The sequence below is a fragment of the Malaclemys terrapin genome, chromosome 9, assembly GCF_027887155.1.
Source record: "Malaclemys terrapin pileata isolate rMalTer1 chromosome 9, rMalTer1.hap1, whole genome shotgun sequence".
Taxonomy (NCBI): Eukaryota; Metazoa; Chordata; order Testudines; family Emydidae; genus Malaclemys; species Malaclemys terrapin.
In genome coordinates, this window is record NC_071513.1 from 74,030,921 (window position 1) to 74,054,429 (window position 23,509).

Consider the following 23,509-nt stretch of genomic DNA (forward strand, 5'->3'; position numbering starts at 1 on the left):
CTCCCTTACCTTCTCCTCCCTGTTTCTTTCCTGCCAGCCTTTATGTTGCCCCTCACTAATGAAGCCAGCAGCTGTTCCCTGATTGCCAATCAGGCCTGGGCTTACTTAGCCAGCTCCAATTCCCCTTTCTCGATTGGAGCTGGCGTGACAGAGGCCTGGCTCAGATTTCCTTAGCCAGCACCCTGTCACACACCCCAAACCTGCTTTGTCCAAAAATGAGGAGGAGGAATTGAGGGGTCTGCTGGAACAGCCTCTGGGAAAACAGAAGGAAAAACTGCTCAACCAGACACTTCAAGGAGGAAAATGTGAGCACCAGTGGTTTGGAACTGCTGAGCCATGTAAGAGAGAAGGGACTATGCTGAGGGAGTAAGAGAAAGAATTCATCCCCTGAAGCAACATGCTCAAACGCTCCAGAGTTAAAGGTGCAAACTAGGGCCGGACAGAGTTTGGAGAAAGAAGGCGCGCACATGCACACACACACACACACACACACACACACACACACACAGACCTCCACTTCAGCTGGCACCACTTTCCATGGAGATGGATGCATCTGCCCTGTGCCTGTTAGGAAGTGTGCAGCTGGCAGGTCCCAGGTAACAACCCTACATGAAGGAGGGGCAGACTGGACTCTGGAGAGCATGAGACAACTCCCTTTCATCCTTGGAGGATGTGCAGGCAGCATTTTCCACCTAGAAGATTTGATAAAATCTGAATTCTGCAAAGATAAAAATATTTATTAAAAGAGCTGTGCTCGTCAGGAAAAGGGAGCATGCTCAAAATTCCTAGAAACAGATTGGCCTACTTGAACCACATGGTAAACTAAAGGAGCCCAAAAGTCGAGATTTGTGGAGACTCAAGGAGAAATATCTTTTTTTCTATAAAATAAAGGAGTAACTGGAGCAGTACCATGAAAAATGTACTGTATCTCTCTTTCTCTCTCTCTGTGTGTGAATTGAATAGGATATCCGGGATTGAGGGGAAGAGATTCAGTGTACAAAGTTGTAGCCTATTGTTCAAGTTAAGGAGCCACCTGCAACCTGAGATCAGATATAACACTGAAAGAAAAGTAATATGCAAAGGCAGTTCTACAAAACTTACATTCAAGTCCACCAATTCCTATGACCTGATCTTAAAACAACTTTGAGAGATCCTGTGAGGTTCCTTTTGTAAACTGTCACACAAGCAGAAGAGAGTATACTAAAACACAATTACTAGCAGAGTGTTCATTTTCTCCTCATAGTATGGGCCAGACTCCCCTCCCACCCAATCATTAGGACCCCACTGCACCTATGAGTGCTCAGTTAGGATTCTCCTGGTACCTATACTAATTGCCCACATGGAAAAATAAGGATATAGAGCAATTATTTCATATGGTCAGAGCTTTAAAGCATTATGATAGAAATTTCATTCACTAGTTTATCTTAATCAGATTAATTTATAACGTATGGGAATTTACAGGTATTACTTTAGTTACTGGAGGATACCCACACTGTTATTTAAGGCCCCATGCCTACAAACATGTATATACAAAAGATGATTGAACTGGAGCTAATGAGACTACTCAAATGTGTAAGAGGTTCCATGGGCAATGCCTAAGTGATTTCAGTGTGTAGTGTGTACTCTCCAACTATTGCAATAATTGCAATTCTTGGTATTTAAGAACAATCCATCAAATTTTGTATATCTTGTATAGCGATTAAAAATGGTCTTTTGCTTACTTGGTTTGAATCCCCACTATGATACTCAATACTAAATGCTGGGTGGTTGTTATAGCATTTGCTTGGTAGCAAACACTAAGATGTTCTACAGAACTAGGTCACCAACTAGCAGAAGCAGAAATCTACTTTAAAAGTGAGTTTCAGTAGTCAACTGACAGTCTATAGGAATTAGCAAGTTTCTGTGCAGAACACGCTGGCCATAATAATGACATGTTTAAATTGGGGATGGTTCAGTCACTATACTAACAGGTGGCCCTTGACAGCTGGCATACTTGCTTTCAGTCACTCTTATTACAGGCGCACAAAGTACCTTTTGAATTCATTTTCTTTATTAAATGGCAGTCAATTAGGAAAGATTTCAGAACTAATTTCAGCAAGCTCTAAAACTCAGAACTGGTAATGGTGAACATTTATTCTATGAAGTGTGTTCTTAAAGTCTGAGAACTTATTACCAATAGCTAACTCTCTCTCTGACCAAGTGAAAGTTAGTTCCATCCCTTTTTCATTGAATAGCTACACTTATCTCACAAGAATTAAAAGATGCCCTACTAGAAAGTTTTGTACCACAGTAGAAGCTGGCCCAAAACCAAAGGTCATTAGATAAGCGTTTAGTTTCATTTTCTTAGATTGTACTTCTTGCAAAAGTTTTGTATCTGCAATAGTGGAAGGGATATATAATCCTGAACTTGAAGTAGCTGAAAATGGCTTTACTGATTATCAACCTACTACAAGTAGCCAAAAAGTGATATTTCAGCAAATATTATGGAATGAGGCAGTGCTAAGTGATCTTTCATTGTTTTATCTTCTTACAACATAGCTGTACTATGCATTTTTAAAGATGAAGTTCAGTCCTTATTCCACTGTTACTAATGAATACAGCTATAAAAAAAATGTATAACAGCTACCAATACTGCAAGTCTAAATAAAAAGGAACCAAAACAGGAAGTTCAGCATTATAAAATTGCCATGCCATAACACACACCACCTTTTCATAGGATTGCAGAACACAAATTGCTCGCTTTTGAGAAGCCCCCCTTAAGAACAACAACTTAAACTAAGCATCAACTTGGATTTAATTTGCTTACAGTAACCCCACAATGTATTTTAGTTTATTTTTCATGTAATTACTTACATAAACTTTAGGATAGGTGTATCTGAAAGCAAGATAGATTTAGGTAGCTTGTTGGCTTGGCACCAGCCTTGTCTGAGACCTAAGTCCAAGAACACATTATCAACTTTGCTCCCTCTCGTCTGGTGCCAGGAAATGATAATCTCTGTAAGACTGTTAACCCACCTACAAATCTACACACTTATTCTCTATTGACTACATCTGTAGGACTTTTGGGGCGGAGGGATAGCTCAGTGGTTTGAGCATTGGCCTGCTAAACCCAGGGTTGTGAGTTCAATCCTTGAGGGGGCCACTTGGGGATCTGGGGCAAAATCAGTACTTGGTCCTGCTAGTGAAGGCAGGGGGCTGGACTCAATGACCTTTCAAGGTCCCTTCCAGTTCTAGGAGATGGGATATCTCCATTAATTTATTTATTTATTTACTTACTACTAGCTGGTAGGATAAGAGTAAAGATTTTTCCTTTAAACACTGTACAACAAAAAAAGCTAGAAGCACATATAAAAAGCAAATAATCAAATTAATAGACTTGCAGAGTATTAAAGACAAAGCAAAGAACACGATTTTAAGGCAGTATTGTATGAATAAGACAACTATGGTTAACTCCTGCCCAGTGAACTACACATGCTACAGCTAAACGGCCACATTCTGCTTCAAGATGACACACAATTAAGATTTTATAAATAAAACACAGTACAGATAAACAGCTTCCTTTTCCCAGCCATATCACATCTCTATTTTCTCTTATTGAATTTGGTGCACATCTCCAGAAACTTGCTTTATACTGTAAGGTTCACTTATGCAGTTCACCACCATAGGGTGTCATGCATGTTCTTTTGCTGCTCCTGTAAACAGGCTCTCATAGCCTAAGCAGCAGAAATAAACTGAAAAAGATGTTATCAGTTCCACTCTATGTCTGCTCTTAATTGTGCACCTGGACAAAAATGCTGTTCTGGACATGATTCTCACATACACCTATTTCCAACACACAAAATGGGAAAACATGAGGTACTTCTAGAAAATTAACACCATTTGTCTTACTATATTATGGACTTTTTCCCAACTGATCTGTCTGGGCTAACCTCTTAGAGGTAGATAACACTTCATAGCCTGAATTCCAACGAGCTTCTTCACACAACACTAAACTCACCTGGATCAGAACTTGCAGTACTTTCAGCAATGGGCTTTTGCTGAGCAGACAACTACACCAAATCATTACAAATTTCCACTTTGCAAACCTGCCACAAACAGTGTCCACTGAAGACTACAATGAGATGACAGAACTAATTTCACAGGCAGACTAAACTAGATTTGAACTAAAGTTTCTAGAAGTGAAAAACTGGTGCAGTAAGTAAATGTGACACTTTATTCCTCATATTGAAGAGATTTACACTTTAATATCTAAAGAATGTCACTCAAAAACAATCATAATTTTACAGCTTTATGTAAAAATACATAATTCAAAAATAATTTGGTCCTGTTCTTCCTGGTAGCAGTTCGCCTCAAAGGGATCCAGTGTGTACAATATGCCAGATAATGTAGTGAGAATTACTGTCCACCTTAACAAATAGTGATCTAACAGTTGAGCAGAAGGCTCAGACAAGTAGTACATCTATTAATGTTAACTTCATATAGCTACAAAAAATAATTTAATTGTGACCACTGAAGGTTAACTTGAGTCAAACTGCTCCTTTTCATTCTTTATAGTACAACAATGATTTTTGCACACACAGGAAGTGGTTATAAGAGAGCCATAAGGGTTTTTACAGAAAAATACAAGATTTCTCTCTGAAGTTTGTCAATACAAGACAGTACCCACTAATAACAAAATAAGAGTCACTTTTAAGAATTATTTCTCAGTTTTCCCTCTCTCTTTAGGGTAGGCCTAAATCACCTGACCTATTATTCCTAGGTCTCTTTTAGAGATAATGCTTCATGTTTAACAAGAGAAACTGTCTTGGGAGTAGGAGAGATTTCAGTACCTTTTTCTTGCAGCTACCTCTCCTGTTATCTTTTCTTTCCTGTTATCTAATTTCTCTCTTCCTTTCTCAACTCTATCAAAATTTCCTCAAGATATTGCATCAGGGGCACTGAAACGGGGAGGTGGGGCCATGCCCCCCACCCCCGAACTTTTTACTGGCTGTAAGGGTGAGCACCAGGGGGAGGGGTGGAGAGGAGCAAGCGGGGGCGTGAGGGGGTGGGGCCACACTTTGGGCATCTGTGCCCTGCCCCCCCACACTTTTAGGGAGCTTCCACTGCTCCTGTATTTCACTATACATAGAATATTCTAAACAAGGGATTTCTGAAGTTGCAAGCACCTATGTTTATATACACGAAGATCTGAAGTTTAAAATACATTTTCTCATTTGTATCATAACAGTATCAATAAATCACCAGTAACTTCTAATCCCATAAAACTTACATGCTTTCAATATAAAATATTAGTATATCACTATGTGATCAAGTGGATTAGCAGCCATGTAATGGCTGATGTAAAAGGATTAACTTAATTTAATTCACTTTAACCACATAAATATATACTGGCATACAAACACATTTTTATCAAGCCATACATCAAACTAATTCATAGTTTAGAATTTCTTTAAAAGACAGGACAGAATATATATGACCTGGTCGTTTACTGACAACGTTATTCTCCAGTTGCTATTAAAAAATTGAGGCGCTTTAAAAAAATATTAAGTCCAACATTGTTAAGACTAGCCTTGTAATCAATGCTTCTCTCTCCCTTTTATATTTCTATACAAGTTTCTATTAAATTGGCTTAACATTTGTAAGAGTTGCCAAACAGGATTCAGGCTTTGGTTTTGCCATTCTATATAACAAATAAGCATAGCAAGAGACCATGCAAGCTCACTCTAACATTACTGTATCTCCCACACCCTTCTCACAAGTAAAACAGATATCAACTGAAGATTTCAATACAGTTAAGAATAGATACACAAAGTAAAGGGGGGGGGGAGGGGAAAGATAAGTGGTTTGCTGATTCTACATTATGTTTTTCAGCATTATTTCTAGGTTATTGACTAAGGGTTTGCATTGTGAAATGTGAAGTCTATATTCACCTCCACCTCCCTTACACCTTTAAAAGATGAATTATAGGCCTTCCTATTGACCTCAAATGAGAGCAGAAAGAGTCCCATATTTCCTACTTTTTAACTACCCCTCCCCACAATAAAAAAGAATAAGAGAGCAGCCGCAGGTCCACAAGTGGGCCAGAACGTTTTTCAGAGTGTTGCATAAATTTACAGTGCAAAACATCTTAACTTTGTGCTGTACATCACAAGTTTAGGGGTTTTTTTTAAAGGAAACCGATAGGAACTAAATTGCCAGCTAGAACACAGCCTTGTTATAAAGCGAATTAAACACCGAACTGCCACACGGCTAGAAGGACCAAGTACAGCATAATCTGTACTAAGCCGCCTCTCACCTCCCCCAGAAACTCGTATCTCACTTGGAAAGAGACGGGTCTGAGGAGACTGGGGGAGATACCACTTACAACACACACGCGGCCACTTCTATGACCTCCAGCTGGGTTTCAAGTAGAGGCGGAGAAGCCCCAGTGAGACAGACAGGGCGGCTGTCACACGGCACTACCCAGCTCCAGACACAGGCCTGCGTGCCAGGCACGCCGAGCACATCGTGCCACCCTGCGAAGGCAGTGAAAGGGGAGCGTGACTCACAGGTGTCAGGCACCAGAGCCTCTGTCTCCAGGGCTCTCGGTGCGGAGATGAATCCCCGTGACAGTGGCCCCACGTCAGGGCGCCGGGCAGGCCCCCAGGGAGAAGGGCAATACGGCCGTTAGCCCCAGGGCGAGCGGAGGGGGACACCACAGCCGGGGACTGAGCGGGGCTGCCCCCTACGCAGCAGCAGCGCTCTCTTCCGCCCCGTGCCTCCACAGGCCCCGGGGGCGGGGCGGGCTGGGCCTGGCCAGCACCAGAGCCGAGACGAGGAGCCGGCGACGGCTCCTCCCTCGCCAGCTGCCGTAGCAGTTAGCCGGCCACCTGGCAGCTGTTCCGCCCGGCCCCACGGAGAGAGGCGCCCCCTGGACGGCTCTGCGTTGCCCCTGGGGGTCGGCGCCGCCCGAGAGGGTGCACCGAGAACCAACGACTCTCGACGCATAGGGTCCCAGCCACCCCGGCTCACCGTGCCTCCAGCCCGGCCCACTCTCCGGCTCGCTCCTCAGCCGCACCGAGTCTGTGTCCCTCTCCCCCGCACAAGCTTGGCGGCGTCTGACAACTGCGTTCTCCCATTGGCCACCCTCCGCGTGAGGTTAGGCGCCGCCATCCGCCCATTGGCGCAGCCCGGTGTGTACACAACCTGCCCACCAATCCGAGAGACAGCTGGGGAAGGGGCGGGGCACAGACCGAGCTGGTTCTAGAGGGTCGTCGGGATTTCCCATCGCGGTGGCGTTAACCCTGAGCCAACCCTGGTCCCGTTGGGAGGGGTGAGCTGCGGTGCCGGGCTGGCACGTGGGGGAGGTGTTACCTCTTAGCCAGGAAACCCCCCCACATACACACCCAGGGGGTGGCTGACTCTCAGCCAGGACTCACCCCCCCTACCCCGGCAGGAGACGGACTCAGCCAGTACTGGCTGCTCCCCGGCGGGAGGGATACCAAACTAACCGCCTCTCCCCCCTCACACACACCCCAAGGGGGAGGAGCGGAGACATTATCTCCCATGATGCCCAATGCGTGGACGGCCGGAAGGACCACAGCTGTTGGAGGTGGACACTTCATGGCCCCGCGGCGGGGCACATGAGAAGGAGGCCTTGTCCCCACAGACTCACCCCATCACACTGGCTGAAGTATTTTGGCATGGAAACCGACCAACTACCCCATTAACCCAATACAGCCTTTGAATGAAACCCTACAGGGCAGGATGCCTAGAGGTTGGCTAGTAGTTTATAGTGACATTAGCCATAGACAGAAACTAAGCTTGATCTTAGCTCATAGAAAGCCAAGATATATGTTAACACACCTGTGCTAAGGCTGAAGGTGCAGAAATATAAATATTTTATACAAATGACACTACAATTTGCATATTTGGTGAATATGTGTTGTCTTAATTATACTCTGCATGTGTCATATACAAGATAGTAAGCATACTGATTACCAGGGCTTTATCCTGGCAAGGCTACAACATGTGACAGAAATTAGTAGTGTTCCTGACTGATTTTGGCATCACTGGGAGTTGGTATTCAAGTAACTCTGGCAGCTCCCTGAGATGCTGCCCTTGAGCCTGCAGCGGGAGAGGACGGAGCTGGAAAGACTTAAAGGACTGTGTTCTTCTAGGCAACTTTTCTCTTATGATTAAAGTCCTGAAAGTCTGTGACTAGAAAGAACAGGAGTACTTGTGGCACCTGAGAGACTAAAAGAACAGGAGTACTTGTGGCACCTTGGTTCTTTTTGCGGATACAGACTAACACGGCTGCTACTCTGAAACCTTAGAGACTAACAAATTTATCTGAGCATAAGCTTTTGTGGGCTACAGCCCACTTCATCGGATGCATAGATGAAGTCTATTTAGCAGCACCTTCCATTTAGCACAAAGGTTTTCAAACTGGAAGGGGTACCTCACTAGGGGGATGCCCCCCACAGTTTGAACATCATTGCCTCCTACCAGGAGCCAGGGCATAATATAAAAAAACACTACTGACAGACTTTTCTACCAGTTATTGACACCTATGGATTTTTTTTTGTCTTGTCACAATTTGCTACTTCCTTTCTCATTGGCCAAGGGATAACATTTTGATGGATGGGTACATCTATCACAATTTGCTACCTTTCACTTTTCCCATCCTCTAGTCAAGGGGTAGCACAGGGCATCCACCGTCCATCACAATTTGCTACCCTAGACCAATGGATGACAAAGGTGAGAGGTAGTAAATTGTGGCAGATGGTTGATACATAGCCATGGTGCACCACACTCTGAACGTAGCACCTGGCACTGGCCACTGTTGGAAGACAGGTTACTGGGTTAGGTAGACCATTGCTCTGACCCTGTATGGCCGTTCTTATGTTTAGTAAAAATTACAGTAGATTTTTGCATTTGAGAAGGATTTAATATGAGATAGCATACTGCCCAGAGTGAATATTTGGGAAACAAGTTCTACACACAAATAGTGACATGCGAAAAAGCACTAAGAGCTGAATTGAAAGGCAAAATAACAGTTCAGAAAGGCAATCCCCATTGGAGGATCAAGTGAAAATTAAGACGTTTTGATACCAGGCCAGAAAATCAGTCAGACTGGAAGTCACATGATCCAGCAGAATATACTTGTGCTATAAAAAAAAAAATAGAATTAAAAATTCCATATTAAAAATCACAGTAAAAACATAGGATGTGCTATACTAAAAATACAGATGTCATTGATAAAACTACTAGCAAATATTTACTTATAAATATTTTCAATGACTATTTGCTATAAAATATAAATTAAATAGCACAATGACATCCATCTGCACAACGTTAAAGGTAAATGATGAAGTGCTAAGAGTAATAAGAGTAATAAAAATAACATTTTAAAAAGTAAACAATTAGGTGATTCAGTGAACCACAGCCGCAGATAAGACAAATTTGCGAACTGCTAGGAAAGACTTTATGCAAACATATTAACTGACAAGGGATTCTTTTAAACAAAATGTGTGACAGTTTTGGGGGGTGTATGTAAAATATTTCACTGAATCAAGTCTCCTTTATCACCTCAGCAGGTTATATCAGACAGAGAAGAGCTGCCATGTCAAGACATTGGGACACCTTGTGCCTTTAAGGACACAGCCCCGGGAAGCGTGTGCTGAGATGTACTGTTCTGGGAGAGGGGAAATAAAAAGTCCCTCTGCCCCCACTCTATCTTTGCAAAGACAGCAGGTGGCTAACCTCACTTTTATCTCCTCTGCCCATCCCTGTGCCAGGGTTTTGCTCTTTGCCAGCGCCTGTACCCTTGGGCTTAACCCCGGCTCCTGCTGTTTCTTCCTGATTTTGTCCCTCAGCTTCCCCTGCCTCCAGATGTTTGACCCCATTGGCAGTCAGTTTCTGCCCCCTGCACAGACTCTGCCCTCCGCCCAAAACTCCTTTAACCTCCGTGAACAATTTAAATCCCCAGTGAAAGGAGCAGCTACAGCAGCTGTTACTAAGCATGCTCAGTACGAGCCAAGCAGCGCACTCAAGCCCTGCCTGCCTGCCATGGTCCTAGCACCAGGGTGATCCTGCAGGAAAGGGGGGGAGGGGGGAGAGCGCTGAGCACCCTGAACTCTGACCAAAACAACTGGGCCTGATCCTGTGGGAGAGGGGAGCTGATGCTGCTGGGCCACCCCATTTTTGCACCCCCGCTGGCTCTGTGCCCTGGGCGGCTGCCCTGCCCTAGTTACAGCCCTTTCTCCAGCCATTAGCTGTTTCTGGGCAGGGTCCCTTTTCCCATTCACCTCTGAACAGAAGTTTTAAGTCTATCCAGCCTCTTGCCTTATACTGTGATGGCTCCAGAAAGCCAGTCTGCCTAAAGGCTACCAGCTGGGCTGTGCTTTCTCTCTGTGGACACTGACAGTGGTTTTACCAGTGATCCTACAGCTCTGTCTCAGCAGAGTACATTTATTTTAAGAACAAAAAAAAAGCAGACTGAGAAAACATAGAACACCACCACCACAACAAAAGTTCCCCTATGCATGCTAAAACCTTACTAGAGCTCACCCATCAGTCTTATGGGCCCAAGTAAGCCAAAGTCTTTCCAATCCTCCTACAAGGGCTTCCTCCTCCCCCCTCCCCTTGGACAAAGGGCTCTGTCCGTTTGCTTAATCAAAACAAAGGCTCTGTGTCAGTTCAAACTCAGCTTTTTATACCAAAGCCCCTTCTTTGTTTGAGTCTCTGGAAAACCTAGTTTAAATCAGTATATGCAAATACCCGAGGGGGGGAGGTGGTTTTCTGGAGTTGTTTACAACTGTTTAAAGTTCCTGGAATAGCTGTGGTAACCTTCTCCCATGGAGTAGAACACATTAATACATAAACCATTCATAAATTTAAAACAATGGCTCCCAAAGATACTGCATGGGATTGTAATATCTATCTCAGTCAGGAACAGAGGCGGCTGCCCCCCAGCAATTATAGGAGCCTGTCACAAAGGGCTGCTCTACACTTTCAGTACCTGCATAACTATTTTGCTTGGGAGTGTGTGGGTTTGTTTATTTTTTCCAAAGTAGCTATATCGATACATCCCCTAGAGTGAATGCAGTTAGAACAGTATAAAAGGTGACTTGCAGCAATAAGTTATTCCCTTTCCTGTATGTGATTAAGCTATAACACCAGTGTAACGGCATCCACACTGAGGGTGTTGTACTGTTTTTTAACTGATACAGTTAAAAGGGTACAACTTGTATGTATGCAACAAGACCCAACACACAGATACTGGGCTTTTTTTGCTCAGCTGGTAGAAAAAAACCAGTTACCTACCTTTTCGTAACTGTTGTTCTTTGAGATGTGTTACTTATATCCATTCCATTTTAGGTATGTGTATGCTCATGTGCACAGTTGTCGGAGATTTCTGCCTTAGTGATATCCATAGGGCCGGCTGCAGCGCCCCCTGGAGTTGGCATGGTCATGCAGCAGTATAATCAGGCACCACTGGCCCTACACCCTCTCAGTTCCTTCTTGCCGGCAACTCCGACAGAGGGTACGAGGGCGGGTAATGGAATGGACATGAGCAACACATCTCAAAGAACAACAGTTACGAAAGGCTAGTAACTGTTTTTTCTTCTTTGGGTGCTTGCTCATGTCCATTCCATGCTAGGTGACTCACAAGCAGTACCCCCCGAGTTGGGCTTGGAGTTCACAGCTTAGCAGCTTGCAGTACAGTCCTACCAAAGCCAGCATCATCCCGGGCCTGCTGGGTAAGTGCATAGTGGGATGTAAAGGTATGGACAGACCAGGTGGCTGCCCTACAGATGTCCTGGATAGGCAGTTGGGCCAGAAAGACTGCTGAAGAGACCTGCGCCCTGGTAGAGTGGGTGGTGATGATCGCTGGGGGTGGTACCTTCGTTTGATCATAGCAAAAACAAATGCAGGCAGTGATCCAAGAGGAAATCCTTTGAGCGGATGCAGGGCAACCTTTTATCTTGTCAGCTACAGAGACAAATAACTGCATTGACTTAGGGAATGACTTGGCCCTGTTGATGTACAAGGCCAAAGCCTTCCTGACGTCCAGGGCATGCAGCCTGCACACCTCCTCCAACTTATGCAGCTTCAGAAAGAAGACCGGTAAGTAAATGTCTTGGCTCAAATGAAACTGAGAGACTACCTTGGAAAGGAAGGCCGGGTGCAGTCTCAGCTGGCCTTTGTCCTTGTAGAAGACAGTGTAAGGCAGTTTTGAGGTGAGCAACCAAACCTCGGATACCCGGCAGGCCAACATCACTGCTATCAGGAACGAAGAAGAGAGCAGGAAGCCAAAGACTCGAAGGGGGGGCCCTGTGAGCCGCGACAGCACCAGATTCAAGTCCCAGGGAGGCACGGGATCCCTAATGTGCGGGTAGAGGTGCTCCAGACTCTTAAGGAATCTAGCCGTGATATCCTGAGCAAAAACCAACCTGCCCTCAAATGGCAGGTGGAAGGCTGAGATGGCCACTAGATGGACCTTGATTGATGAGAGGGACAAGCGCTGGAGCTTGAGATGCAGGAGGTAGAATGAGCTGCAACGAAGCTCACTCGGGACAGACACCTTTAATTCATGATCCAGCAGGTGAACCGCTTTCACTTGGCCAGGTAGGTCGCTCTGGTGGAGGGCTTTTTACTTCCCAATAGGACTCTCTGAACCTTCGCTGAACACCGCTGCTCCTACGCATTTAGCCATGCAGCAGCCAAGCCGTCAGATGCAGCGCTGCCAGGTTCGCATGCAGAAGACTGCCGTGGTTCTGGAACAACAGGTCCGACCTTAGCGGCAGCTGGAACTGGGTCACCACCGAGAGGTTCAGCAAAGTGCTGAACCAGTACTGCTTGATCTTTATGAGGACCCTGGCCAGTAAGGCACCGGAGGGAAGGCATACATCAGAGCCCCTGACCACGGGAGCAGGAAGGCGTCCGACAAGGACCCTCTGTCTATGCCCCGAACTGAGCAGAAAACGTGACATTTTCTGTTTTGCCTGGACATGAACAGGTTCACCCAGGGAGTTTCCCACTTCTGGAAAATAGAACTGACCACTTCCAGGTGAAGGGACCACTCGTGGTGAGATGAGAATGTCCTGCTGAGGTGATCTGCCAAAGCGTTCTTGGCCCCTGGAAGGTGAGTGGCTATGAGGTAGATATTTTGCTGCAGACAGAAGTTCCAGAGCCGGAGGGCTTCCTGGCAGAGGGCAGATGACCTGGCTCCGCCCTGGCTGTTGATATAGAAGACTGTAGTCGTGTTGTCCATGAGGACCTGAACCACCATGCCCTGTATATGAGGTAAAAGGGTTGGCAAGCTAGGCGGACTGCCCTGAGTTCCTGGACGTTGATATGCGGAGAACTATTGTGACTGGACCAATGACCTTGAGTACTGAGATTGCCCAGGTGGGCTCCCTATCCCAGGTCCGAAGCATCGGAGAAAGAGTCACCAACGAGGCTGGGGCCACGAAGGGAACTCCTTCCAGCACCAATGTAGGATCCTGCCACCAGTTGAGAGACGACAGTATGCTGTCCGGAATCCTGACCACGCGGTCCATGTGGTGCCGGATGGGGACATAGACTGACGCCAGCCACGTCTGTAGGAGTCTGGGGCAGAGTTGCACGTGCCAGACCACATAAGTGCATGCCGCCATGTGACCCAACAATGGCAGGCACATGTGGGTGGTGGTGAGAGGATGGGCTTGCAGGCCCGAGATGAGGTCTCCCATAGCTTAAAATCAAGTCTCGGGGAGGAAGGCTCTGGCTTGAGTAGTCGAGAACTGCCCCAATAAAAATCTATACACTGCACTGGTGTTAGGTTTGACTTCTTCTCGTTTATTATCAGCCCGAGGTCGCAGCAGGTGGAACAGACCAGATTGAGATGCTTCCGCACCAGATCTGGGGACCGGCTCCTTATCAACCAGTTGTCAAGGTACGGGTAAATTTGGACTCCTTGACATCGCAGGGAAGTGGCCACTGGCGCTATACACTTTGTGAACACTCTTGGGCCGACGAGAGGCCAAAGGGCATTGTATGAACTGGAAATGGTGCTGGCCCGACACGAAACAGAGGAAGCGCCAATGCCCTTGGAAAATGGAAATATGCGTCCTTAAATTGAGGGCGGTATGCCAGTCACCCGGATCAAGGGAGGGAATGATAGAGGCCAGGGAGACCATGCGAAACTTCAACTTCTTCAGAAACTTTTTGAGGCGACGCAGGTCCAGGATAGGTCTCAGGCACCCTTTTGCCTTCAGAATTAGGAAGCAGTGGGAGTAGAATCCTCTGCCTTCCATGTTCCAAGGAACCTCTTCCACTGTCCCAAGCCGCAGGAGGTTTTCAACCTCCTGAACAAGGAGTTGCTTGTGAGAAGGGTCCCTGAAGGGGGATGGGAAGGGTGGTCAGCTATAAATTGCAGAATGTAACCCGAAGAAAATGTATCGAGCACCCAGCAGTCTGATGGTATACAGGACCACATTGACTGGAAAGGGTGGAGGCGATTGAGAAAGGAGGGGGATAGATCCGGTACACTGGCTGGGGCCATCGTCCTCAGGCGCACCCTCAAAATGTCTACTTTTGGCCTCCCTGATTTTTGGGAGGGTCAGGCCGTACCGCCAGGTGGGAAGACGATGGGATAACGTCTCTTAGGCACCCTGTCCTTGTCTTTCCTCCTGTAGGAGCCTGACCTGGAAGCCCCCAGGACCTGGACTGTGGCAGAGGAGGCGGGAGTGGAGGATGGAAGGCTTCCTAGACTGCTGAGGGGTATACCAGCTCAAGGAGCAGAGGGTGGCTTGGGAGTCCTTAAGCCCATGGAGCCTTGAGTCAGTTAGCTTGGAAAAGAGCCCTGTACCCTCCAATGGGAGGTCCTGGATTGTGGCCTCCATTTCAGGGGACAGCCCAGAAGCCTGCAACCACAAGCTATGCCTCATGGTCACTGCTGATGTGACCTGGCCGTCAAGTCCGTACTATCCCAGGCCATCTGGAGGACTCCTCTGGCCACTGCTGTGCCTTCGCTCACTAACGCAGTGAACTCTTTGGCATGATCCCATGAAATGATTAAAGGAAACCCACAGGTTGAAATTATAATGTCCCAGCAGGGTCTGGTGATTAGACACTCCGAACTGCAAGCTGGCCATCAAATAAACCTTTTGGCCAAACAAGTCCAATCTCTTAGCGTCTTTATTCTTTGGTGTTCCGCTAACCTGTCCCTTTTGTTAACTGTGGACACAACCAGTGATGCTGCCGGGAGATGAGTATACAAATACTCAAAGCCCTTTGCAAGGACATAATATTTCTTTTCCGTCTTCTTGGAAGTCAGTGGAATAGAGGAGGGAGATAGCCAAATCATTGTGGCAATCTTGAGGATCCCTGGGTGGATGTACATGACCTATGCTGGGGTGGTGGCTGAGATGACATTGAAGAGGTTGTCAGCCTCCTCAGCGACCTCCTCAATTTTCAGGCCAAGGTTTTCCACCACCCTATTTAAGGAGGGCCTGGTGCTCCTTAAAGACATCTGTGGGACTGCTAGGGGACTGACACCGGGAACTCTGATGGGTGGGCTGACCTGTGCCTGAGGCATGGTGGCTCTGCACAGGTGAGCACTGGTGGGACACTCCTTGTGGTGAGAAGCGGTGCCACTCTGATGGGGGCTGTTGAAAGGGTCCCATGGTGGGTTTGCCCCTGGAGTGGGGTACCGCCATAACCGGCATGGGTGGCACTGGTAGGGACAGGATATACTTAGTGGCCTGCAGGGCATCTGGTGTAGACAGCACCGCCAGGTGCCAAATGCCGGTGCTGCTCTCCAAGGTGGCGGGTGTGTCCTGAAGTGGACTAGCCTGCTTGGTGGGAGTTGGGGGAGGCAAAGAGCCACCCCTCGTGGGTCTTTGCTCTCCTCCAGCACTCTCCTTTGCTTTATGGGATGCAGAAGGTCCCCTCCCAGCCTTTCTTTGCTTTCTAACCGGTACCAGGGAGGTGGATAGACAGCGGTCTGCAGACGGTGCTGGCAGCGCGCTCCGCACTGAGGCCACAGTGCTAGGAGAGGAATCCAATCTGGATGTCTTTGGTGCTGGTGCAAGTGCCAACTCCATAAGGAGCGCTCGGAGACGAATGTCCCTCTCCTTCTTGGTCCGAGGTTTAAAATCTTACAAATGCGACACTTGTCGCTCACATGAGTTTCCCCCAAGCACCAAAGACAGCTACTTTGGGGGTTGCTGACTGGCATTTTTTTTTGCAGCAGTCACAGGGTTTGAAGACCAGGGACCAGGGCACACCTCATCCGTAGGCTAAATCCCCATCTGGGACTACGACCTAACACTAACTACGCTAAGGGAACTAACAACTTTTAACAACTATATACAGCAAAAAAGTTCACAATGAGCAATTGAGAGAGAAGATTGCTGAGGCAAGAGAATGTTCCAGCACCATCACTGGCAGTAAGAAGGAACTGAGGGTGGGGGGAGCCAGCAGTGCTCCTTTTACCGCGGTATACACAGAGGGCGTCAGAGATGGTCCCCTACGGATATCACTGAGGGGCAAACTTCCCGCACTGGTGCATGTGGCGAGCACACACACCTACAAGGGAATGGACATGAGAAATCACTCAAAGAAGAACCAGTCATTTTTTTATATATATATATATATATATATATATATATATATATATATATATATATATATATATATACCTGAACCCAGTCTTTTTCAACACTTCTCCACCCTTGATGGCTCTCGTTGAGTCAGGACTCTTAGGTGGCCATTATCATAGCAGAAGGACTGTCACCCGGGTTTTCAATCCTCACATGTGAATCGTGTGGGCTAGTGCCCCACCCTAAGTAAAATATTCATAAACTCGAATATGGCATACCAAGTTAAAATATAAGTACAGATAAAATATAAGTATAGATTGGAAATATTTGCCATTTGTGCTTTATGATTGAAGATGCCCAATTGATAAGAAAGGGTAGAAATTACATAAGCTTTTCAAACTAAAGATGCCTAAGGGGGAATCTAAAATTCAGTCAACAGTAAGCAGTGTGTGAAAGGCCTAGCATTTTCAAACAGAGGTTCATGTAGATGAGCTTGTACAATGTCTTCACTGCTAGAATTGAAGTAAAACTAACATAAATGAATGAAATGAACGCCAAAGAAAATAGTCTGGAAAAGTAGCTGGACTTGGACTGTTTGAAGTTAACTCCAAACCCGCAATCTTCTTATACACTTCTACTCCGATATAATACGAATTTGGATATAACGCAGTAAAGCAGCGCTCTGGGGGGCGGAGCTGCTTTACCGCATTATATCCGGCAGCGGGGCTCAGGCAGAGATTTATAGGGCCTGGGACTCTTTAGATCACCGCTGGAGCCCTGCCGCCGCTACCCCGGGGCTCCGGCAGTGGGGCTCGGGTGGGGATTTTAAGGGCCCGGGGCTCCCCTCAGTGGCTGGAGCCCCAGGCCCTTCAAATCACCATCGGAGCCCTGCCGCCACTACCCCAATATAACGCAGTTTCACCTATAATGAGGTAAGATTTTTTGGCTCCCGAGGACAGCATTATGTCGGGGTAGAGGTATATTATTAATATACAGGCATAGCAATTTGTTACGGATACATATTTCTGACAAAAATAAAATAGATCAATCTGAGACCAGAGTCATACTAATAATCTTTGTTTAAAGTATCTCAATGCAAATTTTATTCATTTGAATCCTCAGTATGTTAAAAATCTATTCTTAAAAGAAGCTAAAAGCAAGTAGTGCACATAGATCAAGAGCTAATAAGTTTTAATTTTTTAAAGAATGTTAAGATTGGAATACATTTTGCAGTTGAGCTACTCTTGACAAAAAGGGGTTATAATGAAAATGATTAAAGACTCTTAGTTATAGCTAGATGCTGCTATAAATTATAAAACTTACTACGTTATATGCATTATAATTTTTATTCCATTTTTAAAAATAGTAACAGTAAAGTATGTCTTCAGAAACAAAGTATGTTTGGCTCTGCTTTAGCACAATATAATTTAATAATGATGGCTTAGAAAACATTAATACATATACTTTTTTAAAAATAGGATACAATATGTAATTACTTTTAACTGCTATTTGCATTAATTAACAACAGTGCAATAAGACTGACTTATTACAAAATTAAAGATTTGTTCAGCTGCATATCAGAGAAAAACTATTAGTTATAAAAATCATGGAATGAAATGATTTCATGTAGTACTGATCCACAGTATTTATATTTAGACTTAATATAGTGCCTAAGCACTAGGCACTGTACAAACGAACACACACCATGGACAAAAAACTAGTTACAAATATAGATTCTGTCTAGTCAATTAAGATGTAACATATTAGCTCATAGTCAGCAACACATACCCATACATAAAGTACCCATACTAAATGAAGTCCACCATAAGTAATAAAATCCCACATGCAATCACCTTGTTCTTCCCAGAAATGCCCATCGAAATAGAGTTGCCTTGCAGCATGCCCTGAAGGTTAAGAAATTCAGGCTTTTTCAAACCAAGGGAGAACTGAGTTCCAAAGTAGAGAACCCCTCATGGAAAATTCCCTGACAATAAGAAAGACAGCTAAATTCTGCATTGGGTTAAGTTTGTAAGTGATCTCCAAGTGTATCCCAGTGCAGAGCAAATTATAATCAAATCTCCATCTGACAAGGCAAACAAGAAGCATCTTTTGCCACATCTCCCCACCCTTGCTCACCATATCTGGGATAAGTGTCCTTAGTCCCCACAGACCATCAAGCATCTTATACTCCAGACATGGCAGTGGCATTCAAGATTCCTGCACACCCTCAGGTCACCAAAGGAACATGGCTGCTGCAGTTGATCAACAGGTATAGCAAGGAGGATGTGATGGGTCAAAATGCAGTAGTGAGTAATGTAACAGAAGTAGGGAGGTTGCTGAAATTCAACAGAACCAAGTGTAAACTCCATTCAAAAATGTGTTGGTTTAATTTTTATTGTTCTATAAATTCTAAGGTTTCATTAATAGATGGCCATTTAAAAAAAGCAAACTCTTCCATTAGTATGATGTCTGGTTGTACCAATTCAAGGAACGTTGTACTGCTTTTGTCCAATTATCCATGGCAAGTTTGTATTCTCCAGAGTCCCTCTGAGGCTCAAAAACAATTTCAGTTCGCCTCAGTTTCTTTAGTTGTTCTTTGTCAGTCCAAAACCCTGTAAGTACAAAAGTTAATCCTAAAGCTTAACTGCAAATATTGTGTTGGGAACAAATCCATACAATTGAACAATAATTACACTTAGAAGCATGGTGAAGATAATTAGGATTTTCCTTATTCATTCCAGTAACTTTCTTTGTAAAGTGGGTGAATGTTTTACATTCTGAAACAATTCCAATATAATCCACTTAACTGAAATGCAGACAAACAGAGTATCTGCTTAACTGTGATGGTTTCCAAGGAACAGATTTAGTACATCGATGTTCATTTAGGTTCTGTCAAGATCAGGAAAATGAGCAAGGGGACAATAGGCCTCAACCACAGGTGGCCTCTCAATTAGGTGGGACAAGGAGAACCAAGAGCAACACTGGTCATTTTCCTACTTTCTTACTTAAAAGAATAGATAAATGGCAAATCATACTTCGTGTTGCCTACAAGTCTATGTAAAATATGCGAACAAACAGTTCACACCTATAAATTATATACTGAAGGGCCCTTTGTCTACTTCAGGCTGTTTCCTTACGCTGTTTTAGCTGCTGAATAAGTCTCACCTTAATATATGATTTTAAAATAGTGTAATGTTTTGTACTAGGCACATTTTAAAAGACATTTAATAACACAAACAGCCATCAACAAAATATATTCCTATGAACCTCCATTAATAAAGACCATTGCTTAATAGACACATTTCGGTTATCATTGGAGCCTGGTTAATTAAATAGATTGATTCTACTTTACTAGAGCTGAATTTTTTCTAACAGTTAATTTACTTTATACTATCCCTTTTGCTTATTACTGTCAAAATCTTAAGAACAAAAGAGGATTTTCTAAACTTATTTTACACATTCAGATTGTAATCCTGAAAACATACATGTGCTGTATAAGCTTAACTTTTTAAACTGACATCATTGGGATTATTCATGTGCAATAATTAACCAAATGCATAAGTGTTTGCAAGATCAGGGCATTAATTTGTGTTAGATGCACTGTCCCATTAAACTGGTTTTATATATTTTGCCCCATCCTCTCTCCCCTCTGTTCCATCACACACAGGATGTCTGAATGAAAAGCGCTATTTTAGCTTGGATTTCCAAAATGACAGTGAAACTGTGAAAATGGTTAACTGAATATTTATGGACAATTTATTATCAGAAAATTAAAGAATGACAAAGCCATGTACAAGTTCTGCTGATCTATTTGTATTCTTCAACTGTATGTATTATAATGAGAAAAAAAAACTAGTCAGCAAATATTTAGATGGAAAGTTTTTCAAAGAATATACATACCTAAAGCAAGACCTGCTAGAAAAGCAGCTCCAAGACAAGACATATCTGTGTTTACAGGCTTGTCTATCTTCTTATTAATTAAGTCAGAAGTCATCTGCATGATAAAACTATTGTTACTGATACCTCCATCAGCGCTGTGTGGAAGCAAACAAAGGTAAAAGGTTGAGTTTAATAAAAATATTTAGCATCAAATGTTCAAAAACAACTTCTAGGTTTGCATACAGAAATTGTCTACTACATGTGTGCATACATATTCCATTTTATGTGTGAGCAGAGTTACATGTACATATTTTGAGGCCAGGATAAGTCCTCTTGGGGAAAAAAATACTGCCTTTGAAGTCTGAAAAAAATTATTTGAAAAAGCAACTTGTATTTTTAAGATTTTAGCACAACTTTGATTTCAGCCTCCTAAAACAATACAATTCTAATCCTGATTAAAATGTTAAGACTTATGGTAGAACATGGCTTTTACATGCTGTAACCTGAATCACAGAACACTCAAAAATATCCTTTAGAAAGTTCAATAAGTTCAGTTTATGTTCAAAGAGCTAGAGAGGTACATTTTCTTGTAATTAGCGAATCTTTGTTGGTGTTCTAGCCTACTCATTCACAGTTGTTTCCTTCTGAAGGAAGCATGAGAAGTAGGTTGCAATCTCTCCATCCTCTCTCTTTACTTTCTCCTAAATACCTTTTTATCATAGGCTGTCTACAATAATGAGGTAAATCAATCTAAGTTATGCTAGCTCAGTTACATAAGTTACGTAACTTAAATCAACGTAGCTTAGCTCGACTTACAGCAGTGTCTACACCACACTATGTCAATAGGAGATGATGTCCTGGCAACATAGCTCCCGCCATTCATTGAGGTGGAGTACTGAAACTGATGGGAGAGCGCTTTCCCATCGACATATTGCGTCTTCACCTGCTAAATTGACGCCACTGCATTGATCGCAGTGGTGCTGATTTAGTCCCTACCGAAGACAATCCCTGAGATTTGGTTTTCCAGCCAAGGAAAATCAGAGCCCAGGTGTCAGAAGTTAGGCATCCAAAATTAACACACACTTGACAATTTTAGCCTCTCTCTCTGTGCACCAGGGCATATTTACACAGGGAAATTAACAGGCATTAGTATACCAGAATAATTATACTGCTATACAATTACTCTTGTGGACACTCTTATTTGGAATAACTGCGACCTTTTTTCAGTTTAGCTTATGTTGCTTCAAAAAGGAAAACCCAATACAGATGGAATCTTTGGAAAATTTGTTATCAAACATTAACAAGTTTCTACTGGGCACGTGTGAAATGTGGTTTTCAAAGGCTCACAACCTGGCCAAATTTGGACAGATTTTCCTGGAGATTGCAAAAGGCACATCCCTGACACAAGAATGATCCCCTTGCCAAATTTCAACTCCTACTCCAAAGCAAAGAGATGCTATTGCAGGGATTCCCAAACTTTTTGCCAGCACAACCCCATTTTAATGAACTATTTCCTTCTAGAACCCCAGACAGCATGAAGGAAGCCATTCTGACAAAACAAAATGGTGTCCTCCATGTGGCTTGACCTGACACACACGGTGCTTGTGAAGTAATGCTGTATAAAAGATGCCATTTTGCTCTTCTGAATGGCTTCTTCCATGCTTTCTGGAGTCCTGGAAGGAAATTAATTAATTAAAATGGGGTCATATGTATGGTATGTGTGAGGTCATGCTGTGTGGAGGATGCCACTATAGACCAAAACAGTGTCCCCCAAGCATCATAACCTGACCCCCAGTTTGGGAACCGCTGTAATACAGTTTCTCAATGAAACAATTGGAAGAATTTTTTAACGTGACCAAAGCAAAGTATTTTCCCCTACCTCATGCTCAGAAGTGACACAAATTTTTGCTGAATTTTTGAAAAAAAATTTAGTCTGAGGCAGATAACCAGCATGGAAAATTTCAGCTAAAATGGTTACAATTAGGCAAAATTATAAGAAACTGAAAAAAGGATCTTATGATGGAAAGTGTCAGGCAACCCCACTTACAGGTGTCAGTACCTGGACCCCCTGAATATTGCAGAGAAAATTAATAGAACAAAATTTGTTCTGACTTCTTTTAAAGTAAACCTGAGAGTGAAAGTTCAACACCAACTCATACTCACCAATGCAGATTTAGAATCCATATCACTTTTGAAGTTACATCACCAGGAACATTACACTTAGGGCTGTTATCCAATTCCCAATAATGGAATGTTCACAGAAAGACAAACTGAATAACAAAGTTCTAGAGCATGTGTGTTTTACTTGAACTCACAAACACCAAATAAAATTTGTGACTTGTGATATTAAAAATAATACAAACATACCGAATATTTGTAAGTGGAACCCGCACCTCTTTCACAATGGTATCATACAGCTGTTTGTTTCTTTAAAAAAATATTTATAGAAATTAGTGTTGTATTTATACATAATGTATATTCTAAAAACTGTTCAATATCTATACAGTATGCAAGGAGATTATATGACAAAATGTGACAGCAGTTTTGTCAAAATTGCCTGCGACAGTTGACAAGTTCCCAGCATGGACTGAATGATTAAAAAATAAACGGAGACTGGTTTCTGTTACACACCATTATGATAGTACTCAGGTGACCCAATCAGGTTCAGGACCAACTGTGCTAGGCACTGTATAAGGAGATATGGTTCCTGCCCCAAAGTGCTTACAGTTTATTTAAGACAAGTTACAACAGGTGGATGCAACATACAATCTTAAGAACTGGAAGTAGAGAAAAACATTAATCACAGCTTCAGCAAAAAACCCCAGCACCAGCTGCTCTTTAAAGGGAAAAAGCTACAAAATGGAGGTTACTTACTGTAACTTGAAGTTCTTTGAGATGCATGTATTCCTCACCTGGGTACGCATGTGCACCATGCACCTGAGTCCGGAATTTCTTCAAAGCAGTGTCCACTGACCCGCATGTATACAGTAACTCTCCTCATGCTCCCAACCAAGGGTATAAGAGGCAGTGCTGGTTAACACCTCTCCATTTTCTCTTCT

The 23,509-nt window shown here is 43.8% G+C and overlaps 2 protein-coding genes and 1 long non-coding RNA gene across 6 annotated transcripts in view; 1 reads left to right on the forward strand and 2 right to left on the reverse strand.

The window, feature by feature from the left end:
* TFDP2 (transcription factor Dp-2) overlaps positions 1–7,067 on the reverse strand; it is a 179,088-nt gene extending 172,021 nt beyond the window's left edge. For 3 of the 4 annotated variants that reach the window (XM_054040717.1, XM_054040716.1, XM_054040714.1), the window contains exon 1: positions 7,012–7,067. The gene's annotated coding sequence lies outside the window, so the exon portion shown is untranslated. Of the gene's footprint in view, positions 1–6,548; positions 6,735–7,011 lie in introns of those variants that run through there. The other variant, XM_054040715.1, reaches the window with a different exon arrangement.
* A 508-nt stretch (positions 7,068–7,575) lies between these two features.
* LOC128843684 (uncharacterized) lies at positions 7,576–15,146 on the forward strand. Its single transcript, XR_008446330.1, has 4 exons — positions 7,576–7,756; positions 9,576–9,735; positions 13,835–13,921; positions 14,664–15,146. It is a non-coding gene; the product is annotated as an uncharacterized LOC128843684 (long non-coding RNA).
* Positions 15,147–18,055: 2,909 nt separating this feature from the next.
* The window catches only part of GK5 (glycerol kinase 5), a 100,119-nt gene continuing 94,665 nt past the window's right edge, over positions 18,056–23,509 (reverse strand). The window contains exons 14-16 of the mRNA XM_054040271.1: positions 22,818–22,877; positions 20,472–20,605; positions 18,056–19,183 (exon numbers count right to left, since the gene is read on the reverse strand). Of these exons, the coding sequence (XP_053896246.1) occupies positions 19,029–19,183; positions 20,472–20,605; positions 22,818–22,877 (349 nt within the window). The 3' untranslated portion in view covers positions 18,056–19,028. The remainder of the gene's footprint in view (positions 19,184–20,471; positions 20,606–22,817; positions 22,878–23,509) is intronic.